This window comes from Patella vulgata, chromosome 1, assembly GCF_932274485.2.
Source record: "Patella vulgata chromosome 1, xgPatVulg1.2, whole genome shotgun sequence".
Lineage (NCBI taxonomy): Eukaryota > Metazoa > Mollusca > Gastropoda > Patellidae > Patella > Patella vulgata.
The window spans coordinates 95,089,648-95,116,166 of NC_065879.2; the positions used below are offsets into that span (position 1 = coordinate 95,089,648).

General features: G+C 35.6%; 2 protein-coding genes across 3 annotated transcripts; both read left to right on the top strand.

The window, feature by feature from the left end:
- Positions 1 to 764: 764 nt before the first annotated feature.
- LOC126818710 (zinc finger protein 596) lies at positions 765 to 13,588 on the top strand. Of its 2 annotated transcripts, none has more exons than XR_008787905.1 (2): positions 765 to 1,224; positions 9,413 to 10,194. XR_008787905.1 is itself a non-coding variant. In XM_050546255.2 (2 exons), exons 1-2 carry the CDS (start codon positions 1,139 to 1,141, stop codon positions 10,358 to 10,360), a joined length of 951 nt encoding a protein of 316 aa, XP_050402212.1. In that variant the 5' UTR covers positions 781 to 1,138; the 3' UTR covers positions 10,361 to 13,588. The 2 variants fall into 2 exon arrangements, 1 of the variants encoding a protein (XP_050402212.1); XM_050546255.2 differs by having other exon boundaries at positions 781 to 1,141; positions 9,413 to 13,588.
- Positions 13,589 to 15,875: 2,287 nt separating this feature from the next.
- On the top strand, positions 15,876 to 25,957 carry LOC126818632 (zinc finger protein 239). The gene is made up of 2 exons (XM_050546157.2): positions 15,876 to 16,125; positions 24,872 to 25,957. Exons 1-2 carry the CDS (start codon positions 16,123 to 16,125, stop codon positions 25,871 to 25,873), a joined length of 1,005 nt encoding a protein of 334 aa, XP_050402114.1. The 5' UTR covers positions 15,876 to 16,122; the 3' UTR covers positions 25,874 to 25,957.
- Positions 25,958 to 26,519: the final 562 nt, after the last annotated feature.

The window sequence follows — 26,519 nt, forward strand, 5'->3', positions numbered from 1 at the left end:
ATGTGCCTTTGAATCAATTATTATCTGACTCTTGCAGTTTATTTGCTTAACTCAGATAAAATTAGTCCACTTACATGTAGATCCGACTTATGCAAAGTTTACTGTAATACACATAAAAAACTTCCAAATTCTGAATCGGTATCAATCTCCATAGCCATGAAATTATTAAAAGAGTTAGAATCGCGGCCATCTTCTTCTCCATTTGAAATCTCAGAAAGGGGAAACCACGTCGGAAAATCCCAGCGAACTTTCTTGGCCAAAGCAGCAGGGCTAGAAATTCGTTTAAGAGGATTCTCATATATGGCATCTGCGCGAATCCTCTAAATCTTAAATAATAATACTGTCTAAAAAACAAGATTATGTTTATTGTGTTAATCTAAAACATCAGAATACATGAACAATGATAAAAATAAAACAATCAGATGGAATTTTTGATAATACTATAATACCATAATATAAATACATACATTACATAAACATTAATTTAATACATAAATATACATAGACATTTAACATAATACATCTAATTACATAAAGTCCCATCAATAATCCATTGCCCGAATTTAACAAGCAAAGCCAACTGTCTTGTGGTTGAAAACATCAGATGTCTTTCTCCTTTAACTTTTATATCGGCATGTAAAAAATTATCAGGTATTGCATCTTCATTTACCTGTAAAATAAATTTGTAAATATAGCTTAACCTAAAATATATTTTGTAATATTACAATATTATTTCCGGTTTACGACAATCAATAAATTCACCCAATCCAAGTAACTCACAAATTTTAATGACATTTACATAAATAGAAACGAAATGGGTTTAACGTCTGTTTGAATGGAAAAATGGATAAAGAAGGGTGTGTTGTGTGGATTAGGTTTTTGTTATACGACATAAAAAGTATTATACGGTCTGGTTTCATTTATGAATTAATAGAGTTGATCAATCCTCGTCTAAAACCAGGATACAACTCTATTCCGGAAGTAGTCTTTGTTCTCGTCACTGAAGGCGATTGATCAACAAGTCGCGACGTTTGCTCCGAGTTTCATCCGAAGAATTATTGTTTGTAAACTATTTTAATCATCAGTTGCAACGTATTTTATCTAGAACAACGGACAAGAAGAATTAGAAAGCCAACTAATGGTGAGATATTAAAGGAGCTAAATCGCTAACATTTGGGACCTAGAAATTCACAAAAGTGGGTCGCAACGCATATAATACTGTAGGTATGTGGCAAAAAAAATGAAAGTCACTGGATTTTAATGAGACTGGTATCAGTAGATAGGTCTCTCCAAGACCTTTCCAATGACACCAAGATCACATTTCTGTGACAAATAGTAAAGGAGGTACACCATTTTTTGTGTCACCAATTAGCGCTAATTGGCGGCTTTGTCTTTAATAGGAAAATGGTAAGATTAACGACTTGGCGCCGTGACCGAAAAGTGGAATCCAGGAGAATGCACATAACTTTCTTATTTTTAACTCAAATTCAAAGTTAAAGGTATCAATGGAAAGCTTATTCACAGACGGAGGAGTATGTAATACTTTAAAACAAGAATAGTAATGTGTTCATGTTAAATTTTAATTAAAATGACAAGTCAAAAATCATACAATAATTGGTGAAAGGCATCGGCGTCGCACAACTTTTCTTGGTCAATGTCCTACTAGGATTTCATAAAACAACAGTTTCATTATCCGATCAAGTTATTTAAGTGCACCAATTTTAACACACACTAACTAATAATCCATATATAGTATTATTCAAACTCAGCGTCTATTCTACCTAACAAAAAATCAAGTCTTCACAAATGAGATCGGCAGCAAGTTCCAACTTGGGGATTTCAAAGTCCTCTGCATCCTCATAACTTCCTTCTGCTGACCAATAAGCTATTTTGTAACAATGAATGTTTTGTTTATTTCCATCTTTCTTTCTTTTTTTCATTTTTTCTACTCTACCACACCACTCAGTCTTTTGATCGGTGTCTTCGTCATACCAAGTGTGGCAGATGCTGCGGCCAACTATACTTCCTTCAAAAAGACCAACTAAGTCAACATGGGTCTCATCTGACACTTCAGGGAATACTGTTTTAAGAGCACTAACATCTAGATTTTTAAGTTTTTTTTCAATGTCTTTCCTCTTTTTAATATTCTTTTTCTGTCTATTGTGTGCCGCTCTCCTTGACAATTCCTTGTTAACATCACAAATTTTTTTCCTGTTCATTGATCTTTTCTTCCGCGCCTTGCCAATTGCCCATGTCACAATGCGCGACCTTTTCCCCTCATACACACTATCTAACCACCCCACAACATTGTTTTTCTTTGCACGCATCCTTGCCACCAAAAAGTCTACATTTGCATTTTTTGCCCTTTCTTTTCCCGCACTAAACATACCCATAATTTCTTCAGAGTCAATGTTGTGCAATCGTGCGGACTCAGTTTCTCTTCTCAACTGCTCAGTGATATCCATCCCAAAATAACGTTTGTATTGTCGTTCTAATACTTCTATGATGGCTTTCAAGCAGGCTGTTGCCATGATTCTGAACATGTCCTTGTTTACTGGTTCCCTCAATAAACTATGAAGTGTTTTGTCGTCTGGTTTGAATGCACCACCGAAAAAATCTACATTTCTTGTAATAATACTAACTGGGTCATCCAGCATTTGCCGAAGGGTACAAAGCACATCTTTTACTATGTTGATACCTTCCATATGTGAAACTTCTGACTCAGCTGAAGCATAGAACTTGGTCATCCATGGCCCTGTCAGAAGCTTTCCAAGGATACCAACAATCTGCATTTCTGTGATGGCAGTTTCTAAACCAAAATCTTTTAGTAAACTGGGTACTAAACCACCACAAGAAACCGAACCACTTCCTAGGAAATTGAGTAGTAAATCATAATGTTCAAAGAATTTCCCACTGATATGGAAGAGGATATGAAGTCTGTTTCCTCTGTACCTAGGCAGAAGAGCCCTTGGTAAGTTGTTGTCGTCTAGGAATGTCTTGAACCCCTTAGGATCTCCTTTTGAATCTTTATATCTCAGTTTGTTCATTTGTACAACTAAGTTTCCAATTACACAGTCATTCCCAAATAACTCTCCTTTCTCACTCTCAACGGATTTTAAGGCAGACCTACATTTAGTTGCTATTGTATCTAGCGGATGTAAATGGCAATTGAGTTCATTGAGAGTTTTTCCCCATGAGGCATTAACCTGTCGAATGGTTGCCTGATTCACAGCAGCCCTGTCATTCATGGTATTGGCTATATTACTTATTATCGTTTCTCTACAATACTGGTACTCTTCCTCATGAAAGTCAGAATAAACGTCTGCAAGATAATCAATCGTGTTGGTGATGTGACCATGGTAATCATTAGCTGTCCCTCCAGGAAGCTCATCTACGGCAACAAGGTCACAGTCACTTTTTGTAGTCAGGTGAATGCTGTTCACGTGAACTCCTTCTTGGGTGGTAGCATCAAAGCCCAAAGTAAGGTTTTTTGATTTCATGGCTAATTCTGCACTTTTCAAATCTGCAATAGTGTCAAGTTCCCTGGCCATCTGCTCCACTGTGGTCCTATGAGGCACAGATGTGAGGACGTCTCCATTTCGTTTCGCCTGCCCTGCTATGATGCCTGGAACATTATTTGTTGGCACTTGACCCACAATTGTATTATAGACCATCATGCGTGTCTTGACACTGTATGTTTTTCCATCCTTTTTAGTTTCTTTCTCCTGGCTTTTTTCATTCTTTAATTCCTCAACCCTTTCTTGCCATTGAATAACTTCATTTTCATATCCCCTTGTCAACTCCTTTTGTTCAGATAGTTCCTTCTTTACCCTCATGAACTCCTCTTTTGAAACTGTTTCAGATTTTTTTTCCTTCAGCTTTTCCTTATTCGAATTCAACAAACGTTTATGAGTCCTTTGAAGATGTCTAAGCTCTGCCTCCACACTCATATCGGGCCTTTTTTTCAATCTCAGGAGTTCTTCCTTGAGCTGAGCAATCGTTTTATCTTTTTCCAGCATAGAGTTCTTTCTCCGTTGTTTACACTGATTTATCTTTTTCTTGTCATGATAGTCACTATATTTCAGCTTCTCTTTCAAGCTCCTCAAACAAGTCAAGTATTTCTTTTTTTCAGTATTTCTCATATTGGACAAACACGTAAGCCGCTTCCTCATCTCAAGTTTTCTTGGGGTGAGCATGTGCCTTGGGGTCCGGGGTGAATCTGTGTTCTTCACTGGTGTGTGGGGCGGCTGCTGCTGCGAGGGGCCTGGAACAGGTGACGTACATGTATCCATGGCTTCATGTGATTGAACTGGAGGTGGTGATGAATCTAACGTAAAAGGCTCAGCACAAAATAGCGCAAACGATTCAAACTCAGACTCCCGACTTAAATGTTTGTACCTGCCATAACGATTGACAACAGTTTTTACAGCACTAATGTTCAGTGAGATATGATCAGGTGCAAAGCGTTTAATGGCTGTGACAGTCTTTGTCTCAGATTTCCCATGTTGGAAGTACAGTGTCAAAATATGCCCAACTTTGAAATTGTTCTCTGGCATCTTTCCGTAGAGATTCATCAGATGTTGACGGCCTGGACCCGGCTTTGCTGGAGGCAGTGCAGTCCTAGTCTTTTTCTTCATTGTGGAATGTAAACTGAAAAATAAGAATAAAAGTCTGTAAGTTATAAGCGAAATAAGTCATACTATAAGAGTATAAGTAAGAATTTGCAGAGGAATTTAAAACAAAATTGAACATATCCCTGTCCAAACAACAATCTAAGTAATGCCTCTATGACTTTTTCAAATAAATCATCAAAAACATATCAAAATTAAGTCATGAAATGCAAAAAAAAACAAACTCAGCACATTATTTTGTTTATCAACACAACGGATCAGCCAATCCAAAGCAAGAATGGAGGTCACGTGACCCAAACGGCCCTAGTTTTACACAAATTGCTGGATTTTATACCATTCTAAATCATCAATCATCGGCGTTATTAAGGCATAAAAATACCAGACACTGTATTTAATTATATCTTTACATACAAATGATTATATAAAAAACACAATTGATGTTGTTTATGGCCGTTTTAGTGATTTATTTTTGATCAAAAAAGATGGAAAACACATTCAAATTTGGTCCCGATTTCTAACCCCGACCTTGACACCTTTCGCGGCGGATTCAAAAAAGTGGGTTGGTAATCCATGAATTTCGCTCAAAATCAACACAGATGTTGTCAATATAATAAAGAATAATACATCAGAAGATCAAGTCAAACATTACTCACCTTTAGACGTTAAATAGGCTGTTTTGTGAAGTAAACGGAACTCGAAAACTGCAAGTTGAAATGTAAAAATATTCGATGCGGACAATGGAAAAATTTTGGCAACATGGCGGTAAATAAACATGTGTACTACGTAATTAGTCTCTGAGCTCGACTTAAGTTATTGTGTAACACGTAGAAAAAAGAGAATTAGTACGGGGGAGGTATCGAGGGAATTCCCTAAAGCAGAAAAACGAAAACGAGGCTCGAGCCGAAGCGGCTCTGGAGATTATCTGGTGTTTGCCACATACCTAAATACTGTAATATGAATGTATATAAACTGATTTACATTTAATGGTTTCCGTTTTTACTCCAATTTCAAATCAGTTATGTTCGGCGAAATAAGTCAGCAATCTCAATCGAGTTCAAATTTCTAGCGTCTAGTTATTCTAGTCTACATAACTCCATTTGATTTGGTGCAATGTGTCTAGCCTCGTCTCTCGAGTCTCTCAATACAACTGGGGCTGAAGCGCATAATAATAATTAAATAGCAATACGATAACTAATAGTAATATAAAAACATGTTAAATAGCAATATTACAACAGACATACTTTCGTGTATGTACTTTTATTTTCGTTGTTCAAATATATGTACTTTTATTTTCGTTGTTCAAATATATGTACTTTTATTGTCGGTGTTCAAATATATTCTCTTATTGTCGGTGTTCAAATATATGCGCTTATTTTCGTTGTTCAAATATATGGACTCTCATTTTCGTTGTTATAAATCATGATCAAATACTACGGGTAAGTAAATAACAATTAAATTTTTCATAGTAAAACAAACACAATTATCATTTTATTAAAACAACACTTTATTATTGGTCCGAGTAGTCATATTAAAACAAACACAATTATTAATTTATTAAACAACGCTTTATTATTGGTCCGAGTGGTCTTTTTGTTTGGTCCGAGTGGTCTATCAATTGATCCGAGTGGTCTTTGGTCCGAGTCCGAGTGGTCTATCAATTGGTCCAAGTGGTCTATCAGTTGGTCCGAGTGGTCTATCAATTGGTCCGAGTGATCTATCAGTTGGTCCGAGTGGTCTTGGTCCAAGTGGTCTATCGATTGGTCCGAGTGGAGATGGATTCATATCAATATGAACAGTCATTGTCTCGAGTAGGGCCAAGTTTATTGTTGTCAATGATTTCGTTTTTATACGCCTACATTGAAATGTGGTTGTATATTGTCGTCCCTGTCTGTCGGTCCAGCGTCCAGAATTTCTTGTTGATGCTCTAGAGCCTAAAGTTAATATCCGATTGATTTTGAATTTATACACAGTGTTTGAGGTCATGAAACGAAGAAGCCTATTGATTTTCAGCTATTTTCGATAATAATTGCTAATTTTGGACCTTGATCACTTTGAAAAATCTTGTGCTTGCTCTAAAGACGAAAGGTCCTATTGATTTTCAGTGATTTCTGATAATTACTGCTAGAGTTATAGCCCTTGATATGAAATGTTTTGTATACTAAACATTAGCATAGGGCCGAAATAGAAGCCAAATGGGTTATTACTCGTAATCAGATTTCAGTGAATTGTAAATGTTTTGTATTACTGACAAAAGAAAAAATATGTAACAACCCTTGTTGACTGCTCGAACGACATAGTTGCCTTGGGCATATATTTTCGTTGCCTGGCAACCTGTCTTTCCAAATTGACTTTAGGCATACATTGTATGAGTATTGGATGAATTACCGATTAATTTTGTTTTAAAAAAGGACAAAAAACTGTGAGAAATTTTGAAAGAGTGAGTGGGGTGTCCTCAAAAAGACATTCACAACAGCTTTAGTGCATGTATTATGGTATCTAAATGTGCTTGACAAAAAATGGATGAAACCCAAAAATAATGACTTTGGAATTTGTAACTTTGGAAAATATGAAGCGATTATACCATTGAGCACTACACAGCTACAGGGTAAACAACTCAAGGTGGGAAATCACAGATGCAGGGTAAACAACACAGCATGGGAATTCTCAAACTCATACAGATCACACATGCAGGACTTTTCATCCCAAAAACGTATCATCCAGGGGGCTGCACTGTAACCCAGGTATCATTTAATCTTGTGTATCTAGCACAAATTTCTTTCACATTCGTTTAATATCAAATCTTTGTTTAAAAATTCGTAAAAACTGTTTAAAATCAACATAAATCATTTAATTTGTAATTCTGTCCAGTTTAAAGCTGACCATTCAATTTTGATAATGAGTGTCCAATTTACAAGTGTTTAATTTCTCAATCACTGTTAAAAAATAAACAACCCAATTGATTGATGATGTGTAATTATTAATTTTTGAACAGTGGTCAGGAAATTAAATACTTGTAAATTGGACACTCATTATCAAAATTAATCAGTCAGCTTTAAACTGGACACATGTAGAAATTAGCTGATTTTTGGTGATTCTAAACGATTGTTACAAATTTTTAAACAAAGATTTGATATTAAACGAATGTGAAAGAAATTAGTGCTAGATACACAAGATTAAATGATACCTGGGTAACAGTGCTGTTTCATCCCAAATTTCAGGGATGGATCCAGAGTTGGGGGGATCAGCTAGATGTACATAAAATAATTTATAAAACAACGAGAAACGGGTCATGTCATGTCAATATTATTCACCATATCTTGATGTCCGATTGAGCATATTCCTGGTCAGACAATTGGAAAATAGTGCAGGACATGTCTGGAATATACAGGCGAAATCCCAACACTGGACGATAGAGACCATGTATGTCACAAAACATTTCAAGGCCAGGGGATGGAGAGAAGAGAAACAGATAACTTTTATTCTAATTGAATAACAGTGGTGAAACTTTGTGTATAGTTTCATTACATCAATACCGTAACAAGGTTCGATGCTGAGCATTTTCTGCTTAGGCAAAGTAAAGACTTCAATCTGATTGATCAATAACTCTTCTTCTAATTTGGGTAGAATGTTCAAAATTAGTATTGGTGTCTATTAGGCGAATGCCTTGACAGAGTTCAATCATACGCATTTTCCACTTAGTCTAAGCAGAGATAAGCAGTTTGAACATGATAACTTTGGCTCTTAATTTGCTAAATAGTTGTATCATGTCTGGACTCCTAGCTGTGACTCAAAATAAAATTTTAAGGCAGGCCATTATTCTAGTGTTCTCTTGAGATATCTTTGAAGAGTCGGCCATCTGGTTTGAACATGTTCAATCTGATTAGAATATAGATCTATATTTCATTTCATTTTTTTATACTTTCGATGGCCTACACTACTTGCAGATCTGGCTGGTTGTAGCGATAAGTCGTGTCAGAGGTCATACGAGCGGCTTTTGACCCTATGATGTCGGGCATTTGATTAACCAATCAGCATTGATGTTACTAGTGGATTACCCACTGTTCCGTGCAAAACATGCCTAAAGCTTGCCGTAACAGATCGTTTCATTGACTAATCCCTCAAACCATCCAGAACACGTCAATGATAACAACTCTTCCAGATCCTAGTCTAGTAAAGACGAGTAAAAACAAAGTGAAATAGGATCTGTGTTTGAATCAGATTGGAACATGTTGTATGAGCTGGTTCAGCTCAACCTCTCAACTCTCTTGAAATGACTTGTATATCTCAGTTCTTTTGGAGCTAGAATAAAAATAAAATGACTGTCAGTTATCTGTTCAAAAGGAGAAATATACAATTTTAAATATCTTCTTTATAAAGCTTAAAATAGATGTGAACATCTCAGTTCTTTCGAATATAAATAAAATGGCTGTCAATATAAACTCTTAAATATCTTGGTTACCTTAAATGGAAATGATCATGGTCAACTGACAGAGACAACCTATTTACAGCAAGATTCTCCAAGTGACAAATTCATCCAAGATCAAGCATAACAGAATTATTTTTCCCAATCATCCCACTGGCATTGTCCCATTTAAAGGTCCAGCCTCATGGGTTTTCTCTGGGTCCTCTGGTTTTCTCCCGTTGCATGTTAATAAACCAGTAATTGTTATTCTATAAATAGAGTTAGTGTTTTATAACTTTTATATTACAGGAAACTAATGATGTTATAACTTTTATATCTGACAGGAAACTATTGATGATATAACTTTTATATATTACAGGAAACTAATGATGTTGTAACTTTCCATCAATGTGTTGTATGTGATGAGATTTTTCCACAATATGATGATTTAGTAAAACACAATAAAATACATGTTAAAGAAGAGAAAACTGATGATGTAAATGAATATTGTCATGTTAAAGAAGAGAAAACTGATGATGTAGATGAATATTGTCATGTTAAAGAAGAGAAAACTGATGATATAGATGAATATTGTCATGTTAAAGAAGAGAAAACTGATGATATAGTTGGATATTGTCATGATAAAGAAGAGAAAACTGATGATGTAGATGAATATTATCATGTTAAAGAAGAGGAAACTAATGATGTAGATGAATATTGCCATTTTAAAGAAGAGAAAACTGAAGACATTGAAACATGCTATCAGTGTAATTTGTGTGATGAAGAATTTAAATCTGACACTGATTTAGAGAAACACTGTGAAATACATGTTGAAGTCGAGAAAATCAACGACCAAACTGAACAGATCTTCGGACTGAAGCACACCAATAAAAACCCATATAAATGTGGTGTTTGTGGTGAGGCTTTCGTTAATGGTAGCCCCCTGAAACGACACATGGCAGTTCATACAGGAGAGAAGAAAATATATGAATGTAATCTTTGTGGTCGAACATTTAGTTACCATAGCATGCTACAGAGACACATGAGATATCATATAGGGGAAAAACCTTATAAATGTGATGTTTGTAGTAAATCATTTACTGAGAGTAGTACTCTACAGAGACATATCAGAGTTCATACTGGTGTAAAACCTTATATATGTGATGTTTGTGGTAAATCATTTTCTACAAGTAGTAATTTACATCTGCATGAAAGAATTCATACTGGTGAAAAACCTTATATATGTAATGTTTGTAGTAAATCATTCACCAACACAAGTAATCTACAGAACCACATCAGAACTCACACTAGAGTTAAAACCTTATAAATGTGATGTTTGTAGTAAATCATTCACCAACACAAGTAATCTACAGAACCACATCAGAATTCACACTAGAGTTAAAACCTTATGTGTTGTTTCATTAAAGAAATGAAATGGGGTTTAACGTCCTACTGTTCTGCTCCTATGCTGGGCTAATGAAGACGGACATACGCCATACAGTGTGCTATGAGGGAAATTTTGCCCGGGCAGCGGCACTATCGCCTACTCTTATATCGAATTCCAACTGCCAAGGGATCTTTTACGTGCATTCCAATGTATACACAGGACATCATTTTTTTGTCTCATCCGAAGGACTAGGCAGCTGTCCTTGTCAGGCCCTCTGTCCTGCATCACTGACAAGGGGGAACCACGCCGGAAAATCTGGATGAACTTTCTCGGCCAATGCAGGGATCAAACACACGACCTCCAGGCTAGCGAGCCAGCGTCTTACCCACTTAGCCACGTGATCCCCCTTTTTGAGGGAGCTAAAAGCACACCTGAACTCATCTGCTGTACTCTTAACGCAGCACACAGGAACTTAAACTGGAGAAAACGCTTAAAAATGTGATGTTTGTGGTGAATCATTTAGAGACTCTGATCCGGAGTTCACAAAGCATTCGCAGACTTAATTTAAAGGAGCTAAGTCGCTAATATTTGGGACTTAGAAATTGACACAAATGGGTCGCAATACATAGAATAATGTAATATGAATGTATATAAAATGATTTACATTCAATTGTTTCTGTTTTTACTGTCATTTCTAATCAGTTAGGTTCGGCGACATACGCCAGTATTCTCAATCAAATTTCAATCTCTAGCTTCTGGTTATTCCAGTCTATGCCAATAGTATTTATTGGGCATGCTCTCCAGATAAGAATATAGGGTCACCATTTGACATGACTTGTGGAATATGCCTATTTCGTTTTTTGTGTCCCTTATTACACATAGCGCTGAAACGCATTATGGTACACGATTCGTGTACCAATTGTAAAATGTTTATTTTGTCAGATGGCCATCTTTTCCCGGTAAGATCACAACATCAATGTTGATTTAAACCGACAAATAAATCGTGTTTTCAATGTCGAAGATTTTGGATGATATTGAGTTAGAGACTTGGCTACTTTAAGACTCATTCAGTCCTAAAACCTGTTTACGTTACAAATTTTAAACGTACCAGGCACGGCACGCTTCCCTTTTTTGTAGTGTAAACAGGTCAAACGTAAGCATGCCGTGCCTATTACGGTGCCAATCTGGCCCACTGAAGTGAGGTGGTCATGGAACGGTACCAGGACCGGCTCGCTTTAAATTTTCGTAGGTATACAAACGTTAACCGGTCTGAGCACTGATTACTGCGCATGCGCCAAATGAACCTTGACCTGTTTTCCCCACAAACTTTGAATCCTCTGTCATCAGTTCTATAAAAATGGCTGCTCAAACTAAATCAACCATCATAATTGTTTTCATCTGGGTAATTTGCATAGGGTCTGAAATTAACTTTTCTGTGAAGAGTTCCACATTTAGCGTGCCTGGCATGGTTCTGAGACCAGTTTTTTTAGAGTAATGTAAACGGGTCAATTTCTTGAAATTTATCGCGGCCTGGTACCATGCCCAGAATGGCACGCATATCGCAGCGAAGTATAAATGGTGCTCCAGTCACACCCACCGTTGACCTAATTAACATTTGAATTTCACCAGCTTTTGCCGCGTATCAATGGCCTGTATATGATGATATTCCCTGCCTCATTGATCAATAAAGTTATAAATCTGGTTTGTTCTTCTAATAATTTCTTCACTGTAGAAAGTGATCCCGATTCAGAAATTAAAGGGTTTTTATCAAAGGATCTTTTAGAGATGAATAGTAATCGTCCAAGATCCCTGTACAGGCCTAGAAATTCATGTGAATCTCTGAATCTAATTCGCGCAAGGATTCTCGGAGAATTGTCGAGTCCAACTATTGAATGTCAGTCAGGGTCATTGTTCTTAACTGGCTGTATTGTGTCGGCTTTGGGGATCACGTGGCTAAGTGGGTAAGACGCTGGTTCGCTAGCCTGGAGGTCGGGTGTTCGATCCCTGTATTGGCCGAGAAAGTTCATTCAGATTTCCCGGCGTAGTTCTACCTTGTCATTGATACAGGACAGTGATACAGCTGTCTAGTACCGAGGCCCTGTGTACACATTGGCGTGCACGTAAAAGATCCCTTGGCAGTTGGAATTCGATATAAGAGTAGGCCGTAGCACCGCTGCCCGGGCAAAATTTCCCTCATAGCACACTGTATGGCGTATGCCCGTCTTCATTAGCCCAGTTTAGGAGCAGAACAGTAGGACGTTAAACCCCATTTCATTTCATTTTGTGTCGGCTTTAGCTGATTGATGTTTAATCTAGACGATTGGTAAAACAATGAACCGGCCACTATGGTATCATAAATCAGTCTACTTTGGGCTAAATTACAACGGGTTAATCATTACTTGTTAATAAAAAAATCAATCGATGCTTGTCGGCTACAATAACAGTCATACCCTAGTGAGAATCCGTCGTATGTGGTTCATAATCCGAGTAATTACAACATTTAATGGTGATTTTGATAATCCGGTAAAAAAAAAAAAAAAAAAAACTTGCTGATAATTCATAACATGTTCAGTAAAATACGCCACGTGGCGAATGATTCATTGAAGACGATCTAGGCATGATCTTCCGCTCTCCGTCCGTGTGAATTTAAGGTACCGGTAGATATTAAAATAATAACTGGATCATACATTGATGGATTCACTGACCAGTTGTTAGGTAAATTTAAATCTGCATTGAATATAATCCCTGATAGAACACCGAATACACGGAGAGAGATATAGTGGATATTTTCCCGACAAATTCCAATGACACGTGACATATCAGTTGGAATAAGGTCAACAAACTATTTCTAAATAGTGTTTACCGTTATAATTTTTTTATTTTATACACATGCTGACAGAGGCTTAATTTTAAAAATATCACAGTTGTACAGAATTTTATTTTATACCAATTTCAGTTACGTGATCATTAGACCATGTGTCTATCACCGGACTGAATAACGTGATGGACAAGAGTATTAATTGTGCTATGAAGAAATGCCATCATGCTTATTTTTGCTACAGCTTATTTTGGCTACAGCATTTTCTGGATATTACTTTTGACACAATTTAAGTGTTTACCAAAAATTCCATCTGATTGTTTTATTTTTATCATTGTTGTTGTATTTTGGTGTTTTAAATTAACACAATAAACACAATCTTGTTATTTTAGACAGTATTATTATTTAAGATTCGGAGGATTCGCGCAGATACCATATATGAGAATCCTCTTAGATTCTCGCAAAAAATGACGAATTTCTAGCCCTGCTGCTTTGGCCAAGAAAGTTCGCCGGGATTTTCCAACGTGGTTTCCCCTTTCTGAGATTTCAAATGGAGAAGAAGATGGCCTTGATTCTCACTCTTTTAATAATTATGTTGCTATGGAGATTGATACCGATTCAGAATTTGGAGGTTTTTTTATGTGTATTACAGTAAACTTCGCATAAGTCGGAACTAAGTGGACAAATTTTATCCATGTTAAAGGCTCAATACCACTCTTGTTGTAACTGAATAATATGTCCCAATCTTTATTCTGGTCAACAAATTGTACTATTTTAGAATATTTCAATTAATTGGTGATACAAATTTCATCTTAACACACCTTATTTAAATTTTTTGAAAAATTCAACATAATGGTTTGAAACGTCTAAGGTAAACCTTTTCAAATGAAACTTCGATTTAAAAATATTTTCGAACCCTCTGGACAAGTAAAATAGGATGTAATGGATAATTTACACAACAGGTAGGACATTTCAACATCTAGTACTTAGATAGAGATATTATTTATTTTCTGGAGCTTTCAAGCCAGCAAGAGTGTTATTGTCCCTTTAAGCAAAGATCTGAGTTAGGCGAAGACCGAAATTCAATCTTAGCTCGATTAGCAATAAACTGCAAGAATCAGATAATAATTGATTCAAAAGAACATTTCAAGCTTTCGTTTGTATGTGTGAGTATATAAATTCCGTATTGGTGTGAGTAGCTAACTTCCATTTTGTCGCCATTTTTTAAAAATGTCCTAAATTTTCACAGCAGAAAGCGAGTTTCGAAGTTTTCCGGGAAAATTCTATTATTGCGTCGCGTCAAGTAGTCTGATTTGAGTCAAAATGATAAAGGAAAGTATTTTGGGGCTCTGTGCATGGAATATCTAACCGCGTTTTAGACAGTCAAAATCTGAACATACTGCCGATTCGGAATTAGATCAAATGGACTGAACATTTTGATCAGAGTTGAGCGAAAATCCGACTTACACGCAGAAATTTAATAAGAAAAACGTGCAGGATCAAACGGGTCCAAACGATTTTAACCGGATTGAATGAAGATCCGACTTACACGAATGCGACTTCTGTGTTCTCCATGGGATTGAATGATAATCCTTTAATTAGGGCCTGGGAGACTCTTGGATTTCCTCCGGGTCACCAGGTTTCCTCCCACTGCTAAAGACCCCTGTGTGCAAGTGAAGTATGGAAATAAAATTGAACCATATGTTAGTCTGGAAATGACCTAATTTGTGTCGAGTGGGTGTTAAACCCCATCTCTCTCTCTCTCTCTCTCTCAGGAGATTATGAATTGATAAAATGGTTGGTCCACATAAATTTAACATAAATATTACATAATACTATCATACCATAATATAAATACATACATTACATAAACATTAATTTAATACATAAATATACATAGACATTTAACATAATACATCTAATTACATAAAGTCCCATCAATAAACCATTGCCTGAATTTAACAAGCAAAGCCAATAGGCCGGAGGCTCAGCACAGGGGGGGGGGGGGGGGGGTGTCCATCAAATGGGCACAAAACCAGACCAAACTTTTCTAGAGTGAAATTTTGCGTAGAATACGATGCCGAGTGGTAATCAGTCCGCTGTTGGGGTGTTTTCGAGATATTCGGGGTCAAAGGTCAAATGAGTTCATTTGCACTGAAAGTGAATACGCAGTCATTCTTGTATTATGAAAAGAAGCTGAAAATGATCGAAAGTAATCACACTTTCAATAAAAATGTAAACTTGCTAAATTCACCTTTGGTCTTAGTGACCCTGGAGGTCAAAAGGTGAAATTTACCGTTTTTGCACTAGGAAGATTTAAAGCAATAAAATGTCAACGTAAAATATAAAAACTAAAGCGAAACATGTTCTAATTAATAATAGGAACATTTAAAAATGATCTTTAGGTGGTCTTAGCACCGAACGTCGAAAATGATCTTGCATAACAGAACCAACACACTTGAAACCTGTTTCAAAAATACGTAAAAACTGTCAAATAGAAATCTCTCCTATTTATTTTCACAACGTTTGTTATACATAATGATACTAGTTGTCTGAAAAAAAAACAATTGAACAGTTCCATGGCTGGACTCCATGGATAAAGAAGGGTGTGTTGTGTCGATTGGGTTTTTGTTATACGACATAAAAAGTATACGGTCTGGTTTTATTTATGAATTAATAGAGTTGATCAATCCTCGTCTAAAACCAGGATACAACTCTACTCCGGAAGTAGTCTTTGTTCTCGTCACTGCAGGCGATTGATCAACAAGTCGCGACGTTTGCTCCGAGTTTCATCCGAAGAATTATTGTTTGTAAAGTATTTTAATCATCTATTGCAACGTATTTTATCTAGAACAACGGACAAGAAGAATTAGAAAGCCAACTAATGGTGAGATATTAATGGTATCCAGGCCAATAACATATTTAATACTCATTATCATATTTATTAATAATTAAATAGCAATACGATAACTACTCTACTGTGTGAACCGTGGTAAATAATAAACGGATTTCTTCGATTATGAACAAACTACTATACTTTGGTTATTATAAACTTACCTGTGTGTTTGAAATTACCTCCGGTTATATAAAATCCATTGTACAACTATATGTCCTAGCGAATAAAAAAGTTCTCTCTTGTAAAATTGAACTCATCACAAACTTTGACACCGAGAAATAACAAAAATGGAAGCTAATTACGTCACTTATCGGGATATATCATTTCGTATAGGGGGGGGTTGTGTATGAATAAGCTATTCCTCTCGGAACCCAGTAATGAGTTTGGGCGTTTAAAAACATAAATACGCCCGTAGTCCGGTATTTTGTTTCCCTCTTGTATTATAATTATTTGGTTAGAGAGTTTGGTGGGATTATTTCTTTTGAACTATATTTGTTTTACTGACCTTGAATTAATTTCACCCTTGAATATTTTTATACGCCCACATTTTCATGTGGACGTATTATGCCGTCGCCCCTGTCCGTCCGTCCGTCCACAATTGTTTGTGAACTCTTTACAGGTCACAATTCTTATCCGATTTTGACGAAACTTGAAATATAGGTTTATCCCCAAAAGATCTCTATTGCTTTCGATATTGGCATGTATCGGATCGAAACTTCATGGATTATGGCCCCTGATTTTACGAAAAATCATGTTTTTAGCTTGTGGACCCTATAGAGGTCACAATTTTTATCTGATTTTGTTGAAACTTGAAATGTAAGTTTATAACTCAAAGATCACGGTTCCTTTCGATATTCGCGCATATCAAACTGTAACTTCATGAATTATGGCCCCAGATTGTACGAAAAATCGCGTTTTTAGCTTGTGGACCCTATAGAGGTCATAATTTTTATCCAATTTAAAAAACCGTATTATTGTATCACCGTTACACCCTAAGGAAGGCTGAGTTCGAATTTCGTGACAGACAAAATGGCCGCCGTTTGTTCTCAAATAGCGTAAAAATATGGTATATATCAAGGTTGTGGACCCTATAGAGGGCACAATTTTTATCCGATTTTGATGAAACTTGAAATATAAGTTTATAACCCAAAGATCTCGGTTCCTTTCGATATTCGTGCATATCGGACCGTAACTTCCTGAATTATGGCCCCTGATTGTACGAAAAATCACGTTTTTAGCTTGTGGACCCTATAGAGGTCATAATTTTTATCCGATTTAACAAAACGTATTATTATATCACCGTTACCCCCTAAGGACGGCTGAGTTCGAATTTCGTGAAAATCGGCCCAAAATTGACTGACAAAATGGTCGCCCTTCGTTCTCAAATAGCGTAAAAATATGGTATATCAAGGCTGTGGACCCTATAGAGGTCACAATTTTTATCCGATTTTGTTGAAACTTGAAATGTAAGTTTATAACCCAAAGATCTCGGTTCCTTTCGATATTCGCGCATATCGGACCGTAAGTTCCTGAATTATGGCCCCTGATTGTACGAAAAATCGCGTTTTTAGCTCGTGGACCCTATAGAGGTCATAATTTTTATCCGATTTAAAAAAAAACGTATTATTATATCACCGTTACACCCTAAGGACGGCTGAGTTCGAATTTCGTGAAAATCGGCCCAAAACTGACTGACAAAATGGCCGCCCTTCGTTCTCAAATAGCGTAAAAATATGGTATATCAAGGCTGTGGACCCTATAGAGGTCACAATTTTAATCCGATTTTGTTGAAACTTGAAATGTAAGTTTATAACACAAAGATCTCGGTTCCTTTTGATATTTGCACATATCGAATTTTAATTTCCTGAATTATGGCCCTTGATTGTAGGAAAAATCACTTTCTTTTTAGCTTGTTCTCTATCCATCTCTCGAAAATGTGGGCGTATCCTGCCTGGCAGCCGCTGGTTAATATTTCCTGATGAACTTAAGCTGTCCTGTCAATTAACCTCAGCAATCTGCTGTAGCCGAGGTAAATGCCGATGTATTTTACATTTGCCTAGACAACATTAATAGCCGAGGCCATTGAACCATTGAATAGGTATAGGCCTATAACGTTATTTTTGTTTTATATAAATACCAAAAATTATTACCAACAATTAATCATACCGCACACCGGATTAATTATCGGCAGATAGTTCAGTTTCTTTCTATTTCGCTCTGAATATTATTTCCGGTGTGCAAAAAACTGTTTAGAAAAATTTATAATCGTACGTGATCGGTAACACAATTGTTTTGTAAATTCCCGGCTTTGTTTTGAAATTCACAAGGCAATGTATCCAATATACAATTATTTATTCTATAACTACATGCAAATACAAGTAAATATCATTGAATACGGCCATTGAATACAGCCATTGAATAACCTATAGTTGTATTCAATGGCCATTGAATAACCTATAGTTGTATTCAATGGCTTGAAAACGTACTACTTTTGTCCATAATGACGTCACTTAGGCCGTGTTGAATTGATTCCTTGTTTCTCCTCGCCCGCGCGCTTAGGTCGAGGACCCCGAAAATCGTGCGCTTACGTTTTTAACACAAAAAAAAAATATTCAAAAAATTACGTTAATAACATCTAAATAAAATTCTACCAAACATCATAAGTCAATTCTCGTTGTTTATTCCTCGTTACGAACTAAATAAGTAAGTGTAGGGGGTCGCACTACACGCAAAACAAAAATCTACAAGATAAACCTGCGGACAAGACAGAAAATAGGCATTGCACCGAATAAACACATATCAAATCAAGTGAATGGATCCGGTTGATAATACACATGTAGGGGCCCGCATACTATGGAATAAGTTACACTGTATATGATTGGATGAATTCCGCAAAATGGCGCGTGTAGCAGTCATTTCGGCTAATGAGAAAGCATATTATAAACTGTAAGACAATCGCTAATATTCAACCGCGAACCTGAATAATCAATTTTCCATTGGCTAAAATTATAACACGTCATTATTATTCAAGTATTACCCAATCATATCTTGTGTAATAAATAACGCACGCCTTACAAAATGGTGAGCTATGCCGGGATATAGGTAAATTCGCGTACCGGTCGGCCTAATTTATTGATGTTCAAGGAAATAATAGTGGCCCCGTTCGCTCGTTTGTGGAGTTTAACGAACGAACGAACAAACGGGACCACTATTATTTCCTTGAACATCTATAAATAAATTAGGCCGACCGGTACGCGAATTTACTTATCTCGACTCGACTTTGGTGGTTATTCCCAGCACTTTCACGTTCGATGATATTATCGAAACCATCTATAACTCAACAAGCGAATCAAATATCGTCTAACTGGAATGTTTCCATTGTATTTTAACACAAGAATACGGAAAATTTATATCAAAATATGGTTATTTCATTTTTTAAAAAGTTAAACAAAGAAGCCACTTGTTACCAAATTTTAGTTTGTTATTAATTTTATTTAATTAAATATTATCTGTGTTTTTATTCTAACCAATAATATAACTAGATTATTTATAATATTATTAAAAATGGTACACAACCCTCAGACTATATAGGTATTATGCCAGACCACTTTGTGTTTTGAAACCCACTTTGTGTTGTGTTTACCGCACTACCGCACATGATTGCCTGAGTGGTGGCAGGAGAAACAAGGAATCAATTCAACACGGCCTTACAGAACTACGTCAAACTGTAATGACGTCACAACTAGGCAACCACAATTTTTGTAAAAAAGAAAGAAAAAAGGGCGGAACCTATGATGAATTTTAACGTTAGTGGTGATGATTTTTTATGATAATCTAGATAGTACAGTGTATTTTAAGATTTGCATGTACTTATAGAATAAAAACAGAACTCAATGACCATTGAATACCGCTCGGGTTATTCAATGGTTCACTCGAGTGTATCCCTGCCGCATTCCACTCGCTATCGCGCAGGGATACACTCTCTTGAACCATTGAATAACCCGAGCGGTATTCAATGGTCATTGAGTTCTATCTATATATACAGGGGTGAAAAACAATATTATATTTACGAGTATTCGTATAATTGGTGATATATTCATTGTAAATAAAATTTAATAGACTGACAATCAATTGTTTCCAAATCAATGTCTTTGTCTCAGTTGCTATTGTGTTGCCCAAACTCAAAAACTTGAAACGGTCGTGCGCTGTTGTGATTACAACACACGTGATTCAACCTTTACCCCCCTTCAAAATATTATGATGGTTTAGCTCATGACGTGACATGTGTAATGTTGTGATGGACACTGTCGAAAATACAAGCAAAAACATTGACTTTTCAAGAGAGAACTTTTGTTTTGGTTTGGATATTTAATTGTGCAATGGATACACCTTGAAAACAAGGTATATAACTATTACAAAAACATGTTAAATAGCAATATTACAGCAGACATACTTTCGTGTATGTACTTTTATTTTCGTTGTTCAAATATATGTACTTTTATTTTCGTTGTTCAAATATATTCTCTTATTGTCGGTGTTCAAATATATTCTCTTATTGTCGGTGTTCAAATATATTCTCTTATTGTCGGTGTTCAAATATATTCTCTTATTGTCGGTGTTCAAATATATGGACTCTCATTTTCATTGTTATAAATCATGATCAAATACTACGGGTAAGTACATAACAATTAAATTTTTCATATTAAAACAAACACAATTATCATTTTATTAAAACAATACTTTATTATTGGTTCGAGTAGTCATATTAAAACAAACACAATTAATAATTTATTAAAACAACACTTTATTATTGGTCCGAGTGGTCTTTTTGTTTGGTCCGAGTGGTCTATCAATTGGTCCGAGTGGTCTACCGAACACAAATTGGCGACCTATTCGGCTAGCGACCTATTCGACCCATCCAGCTGGCAACCTGTTCGTTGGCAACCTATTCACAATTATGCCAACAGTCGCCCAAACTCATCTATTTTTATCAACCAATAAAACCCAACGTTGCGTCTTCCAAATGAAAGTAGAATATATTATTTTATCCATTCCTTTAGCTCAGAATAGAGCACAATCATATTAAAGGGGTGCGCTCTCATCCTAAACGTCGCCAATTTTTCAATATTTTAAAGTGAAAGAATGGTAATATTCCGAGTCAAAATTTAGACCATCGTACAAAATTCTGAGCATCCAGCTATATATATTCAGAAAGGTAATTGAATAAGCTTTCTTAATATTATTAGTGAAAGTTGGCACAATCATATTAAAGGGGTGCGATCTCATCCAATACGTCGCCAATTTTTCAATATTTTAAAGTGAAAGAACGGTAATATTCCGATTAAAAATTCAGACCATTGTACAATATTCTGAGCATCCAGCTATATATATTCTGAAAGGTAATTGAATAAGCTTTTCAAATATAATTAGTAAAAGTTGGCACAATCATATTAAAGGGGGGGGCTCTCAACCTGAACATAGCCAATTTTTCATTATTCTAAATGTAAAGTTAAACTGATATTTTGTTCGAAGTCCAAATTTGGATCATCGTACAAAATTCTGAGCATCCAGCTTTATATATTCTGAAAGGTGATTGAATAAGCTTTCTAAACATTATGAGTGAAAATTGGCACAATCATGTTAAAGGGGTGCGCTCTCATCCTAAACATTGCCAATTTTTCAATATTTTAAAGTGAAAGAACGGTAATATTCCGAGTCAAATTCGGACCATCGTACAAAATTCTGAGCATTCAGCTATATATATTCTGAAAGATAATTGAATAAGCTTTTCAAATATTATTAGTGAAAGTTGGCATAATCATATTAAAGGGGTGCGCTCTCATCCTAAACGTCCCCAATGTTTCAATATTTTAAAGTGAAAGAACGGTAATATTCCGAGTCAAGATTCGGACCATCGTACAAAATTCTGAGCATCCAGCTACATGTATATATATTCTGAAATGTAATTGAATAAGCTTTCCAAATATTATTAGTGAAAGTTGGCACAATCATATTAAAGGGGTGCGCTCTCATCCAATACGTCGCCAATTTTTCAATATTTTAAAGTGAAAGAACGGTAATATTCCGAGTCAAAATTCAGACCATCGTACAAAATTCTGAGCATCCAGCTATATTTATTCTGAAAGGTAATTGAATAAGCTTTTCAAATATTGTTAGTAAAAGTTGGCACAATCATATTAAAGGGGTGGGCTCTCAACCTGAACATAGCCAATTTTTCATTATTCTAAATGTAAAGTTAAACTGGTATTTTGTTCGAAGTCCAAATTTGGATCATCGTACAAAATTCTGAGCATCCAGCTTTATATATTCTGAAAGGTGATTGAATAAGCTTTCTAAACATTATGAGTGAAAATTGGCACAATCATGTTAAAGGGGTGCGCTCTCATCCTAAACGTTGCCAATTTTTCAATATTTTAAAGTGAAAGAACGGTAATATTCCGAGTGAAAATTCGGACCATCGTACAAAATTCTGAGCATCCAGCTATATATATTCTGAAAGGGGATTGAATAAGCTTTCTAAATATTATGAGTGAAAGTTGGCACAATCATATTAAAGGGGTGCACTCTCATCCTAAAAGTCGCCAATTTTTCAATATTTTAAAGTGAAAGAACGGTAATATTCCGAGAAATTCGGACCATCGTACAAAATTCTGAGCATCCAGCTATATATATTCTGAAAGGGGATTGAATAAGCTTTCTAAATATTATGAGTGAAAGTTGGCACAATCATATTAAAGGGGTGCACTCTCATCCTCCAAATCGCCAATTTTTCAATATTTTAAAGTGAAAGAACGGTAATATTCTGAGTCAAAATTCGGACCATCGTACAAAATTCTGAGCATTCAGCTATATATATTCTGAAAGATAATTGAATAAGCTTTTCATATATTATTAGTGAAAGTTGGCACAATCATATTAAAGGGGTGCGCTCTCACAATTTTTCAATATTTTAAAGTGAAAGAACGGTAATATTCCGAGTCAATATTCGGACCATCGTACAAAATTCTGAGCATCCAGCTACATGTATATATATTCTGAAATGTAATTGAATAAGCTTTCCAAATATTATTAGTGAAAGTTGGCACAATCATATTAAAGGGGTGCGCTCTCATCCAATACGTCGCCAATTTTTCAATATTTTAAAGTGAAAGAACGGTAATATTCCGAGTCAAAATTCAGACCATCGTACAAAATTCTGAGCATCCAGCTATATATATTCTGAAAGGTAATTGAATAAACTTTCCAAACTTTCCAAATATTATTAGTAAAAGTTGGCACAATCATATTAAAGGGGTGCGCTCTCATCCAATACGTCGCCAATTTTTCAATATTTTAAAGTGAAAGAACGGTAATATTCCGAGTCAAAATTCAGACCATCGTACAAAATTCTGAGCATCCAGCTATATATATTCTGAAAGGTGATTGAATAAGCCTTCTAAATATTATGAGTAAAAGTTGGCACAATCATATTAAAGGGGTGCACTCTTATCCTAAACTTCGCCAATTTTTCAATATTTTAAAGTGAAAGAACGGTAATATTCTGAGTCAAAATTCGGACCATCGTACAAAATTCTGAGCATCCAGCTATAGATATTCTGACAGGTAATTGAATAAACTTTCCAAACTTTCCAAATATTATTAGTAAAAGTTGGCACAATCATATTAAAGGGGTGCGCTCTCAACCTGAACATAGCCAATTTTTCAATATTTTAAAGTGAAAGAACGGTTAAAATATCAAAATACGGGTATTAATACGAAATACCAGTTATTGTGTTATAAATTACTGGAAAGTGTGTTTCTTTGGCTGTTTGAATCTATCAATTATTTCCTGGCACATTCAAAATTACGCACGGTCATCTAGAAAGTTTCTTGTGGTGTACCAGCTTGATTTCTGTTGTCGTGCGGTGAATATCTTCTTTATAAAGCTTAAAATAGATGTGAACATCTCAGTTCTTTAGAATATAAATAAAATGGCTGTCAATATAAACTCTTAAATATCTTGGTTATCTCAAATGGAAATGATCATAGTCAACTGACAGAGACAACCTATTTACAGCAAGATTCTCCAAGTGACAAATTCATCCAAGATCAAGCATAACAGAATTATTTTTCCCAATCATCCTACTGGCATTGTCCCATTTAAAGGTCCAGCCTCGTGGGTTTTCTCCGGGTCCTCTGGTTTCCTCCCACTGCTAAAGACCCCTACGCGCAAGCGAATTATTGAAATAGAATTATACCATATGTTAGTCCCGAAATGACCTAGTTTGTGTTGCGTGGACGTTAAACCCCATTTCTCTCTTTCTCCCATTTAAAGGACAATATTGGTGTCGGTCATTATCACATGTGATAGAACTGGTTAAACACATTCCAAATAAAATTTTAACACAGAGATCATTTCTATGATAGATGCATAATTAAAGTTTCATGAATCGGAAGTGACGAATGCCAAAGGAAAACACAAGTTATCCCTCTATATAACCGACTGATAAAGACGAGAGTATCATTGTCGAAACGTTGCATGTTAATAAACCAGAAATTGTTATTCTATAAATAGTGTTAGTGTGTTATAACTTTTATATTACAGGAAACTAATAACTTTTATATATTACAGGAAGCTAATGATGTTATAACTTTTATATATTACAGGAAACTAATGATGTCATAACTTTTATATATTACAGGAAACTAATGATGTTATAACTTTTATATATTACAGGAAACTAATGATGTTAAAACTATTCACCAGTGTGGTGTATGTGATGAAATTTTTCAACGATATGATGATTTAGTAAAACACAATAAGATACATGTTAAAGAAGAGAAAACTGATGATGTAGATGAATATTGTCATGTTCAATTTAAAGAAGAGAAAACTGATGATATAGATGGATATTGCCATGTTAAAGAAGAGAAAACTGAAGATATTGAAACATGCTATCAGTGTAATTTGTGTGATGAAGAATTTAAATCGGACACTGATTTAGAGAAACACTGTGAAATACATGTTGAAGTCGAGAAAATCAACGACCAAACTGAACAGATCTCTGGACAATCCAAAGATTGTAAGACAAAGCGTGACGAGAATTTTAAATCTGATATTTGTAATAAATCATTTAATGAAAGTCAGCAATTACAAAATCACATCTTGAAGCACACCAATAAAAACCCATATAAATGTGGTGTTTGTGGTGAGGCTTTCGTTAATGGTAGCCCCCTGAAACGACACATGGCAGTTCATTCAGGAGAGAAAATATATGAATGTAATCTTTGTGGTCGAACATTAAGTTGCCTTAGCATACTACAGAGACACATGAGAATTCATACTGGTGAAAAACCTTATAGATGTGATGTTTGTAGTAAATTGTTTTCTACCTGTAGTAATTTACACCTGCATGAAAGAACGCACAGTGGAGAAAAAGCATATACCTGTGGAGTTTGCGGCAAATCTTTCAAACATTGTAGCACTCTTCAGTTACATATGAGAATTCATACAGGTGAAAAACCTTATAAATGCGATGTTTGTGGTACATCATTCGCCCGAATTAGTACCCTACAAGCACACACGAAACGTTCGACCGACGAAAAAATGTATAAATGCCATTTTTGTTGTAAATCTTTCATGAATCTTATCAATCTAAAAGAACACATCACAATTCATCCAGAAGCAAGAACCATGGTCAATCATTCAGCCTCAAAAGTCAACTACAGAACCACATGAAAACTCATATCGGTGATAAATCTTATAAATGTAATGTTTGTAGTAAATCATTCACCCAGTGTAGTTCTCTACAATCACATGTCATATTTGTAATAAAACATTTACTAACAGCAGTGGTCTACAGAAACACATGAAGTATCATACAGGTGAAAAAACATAAATGTGATGTTTGTGGTAAATCATTTACTAACAGTAGTCATCTGCAACCACATCAGAATTCATACTGTAGGAAAAACCTTATGTGTTGTTTGTGATAAATGTTTCATTAATGGAAGGGAGCTAAAAGCACACCTGAACTCATTTGTTGTACTCTAAAGCAGCACACAGGAACTTAAAGGAGCTAAATCACTAATATTTTGCATCTAGAAATTGACACAGATGATTCGTAACGCATATATATAATAATGTAATATGAATGTATATAAATTGATTTACATTCAATCGTTTCCGTTTTTACTCTAATTTCAAATCAGTTATGTTCTGCGAAATACGCCAGAAGTCTCAATCGAATGGCAATCTCTAGCGTCTTGTCATTCTAGTATTTATTGCGCATGCTCCCCGGATAAGAATATGGCATCACCGTTTGACATGACTTGTGGATTATGTCTAGCCTCGTTCTTCAAGTCCCATGTTACAAATGGCACTG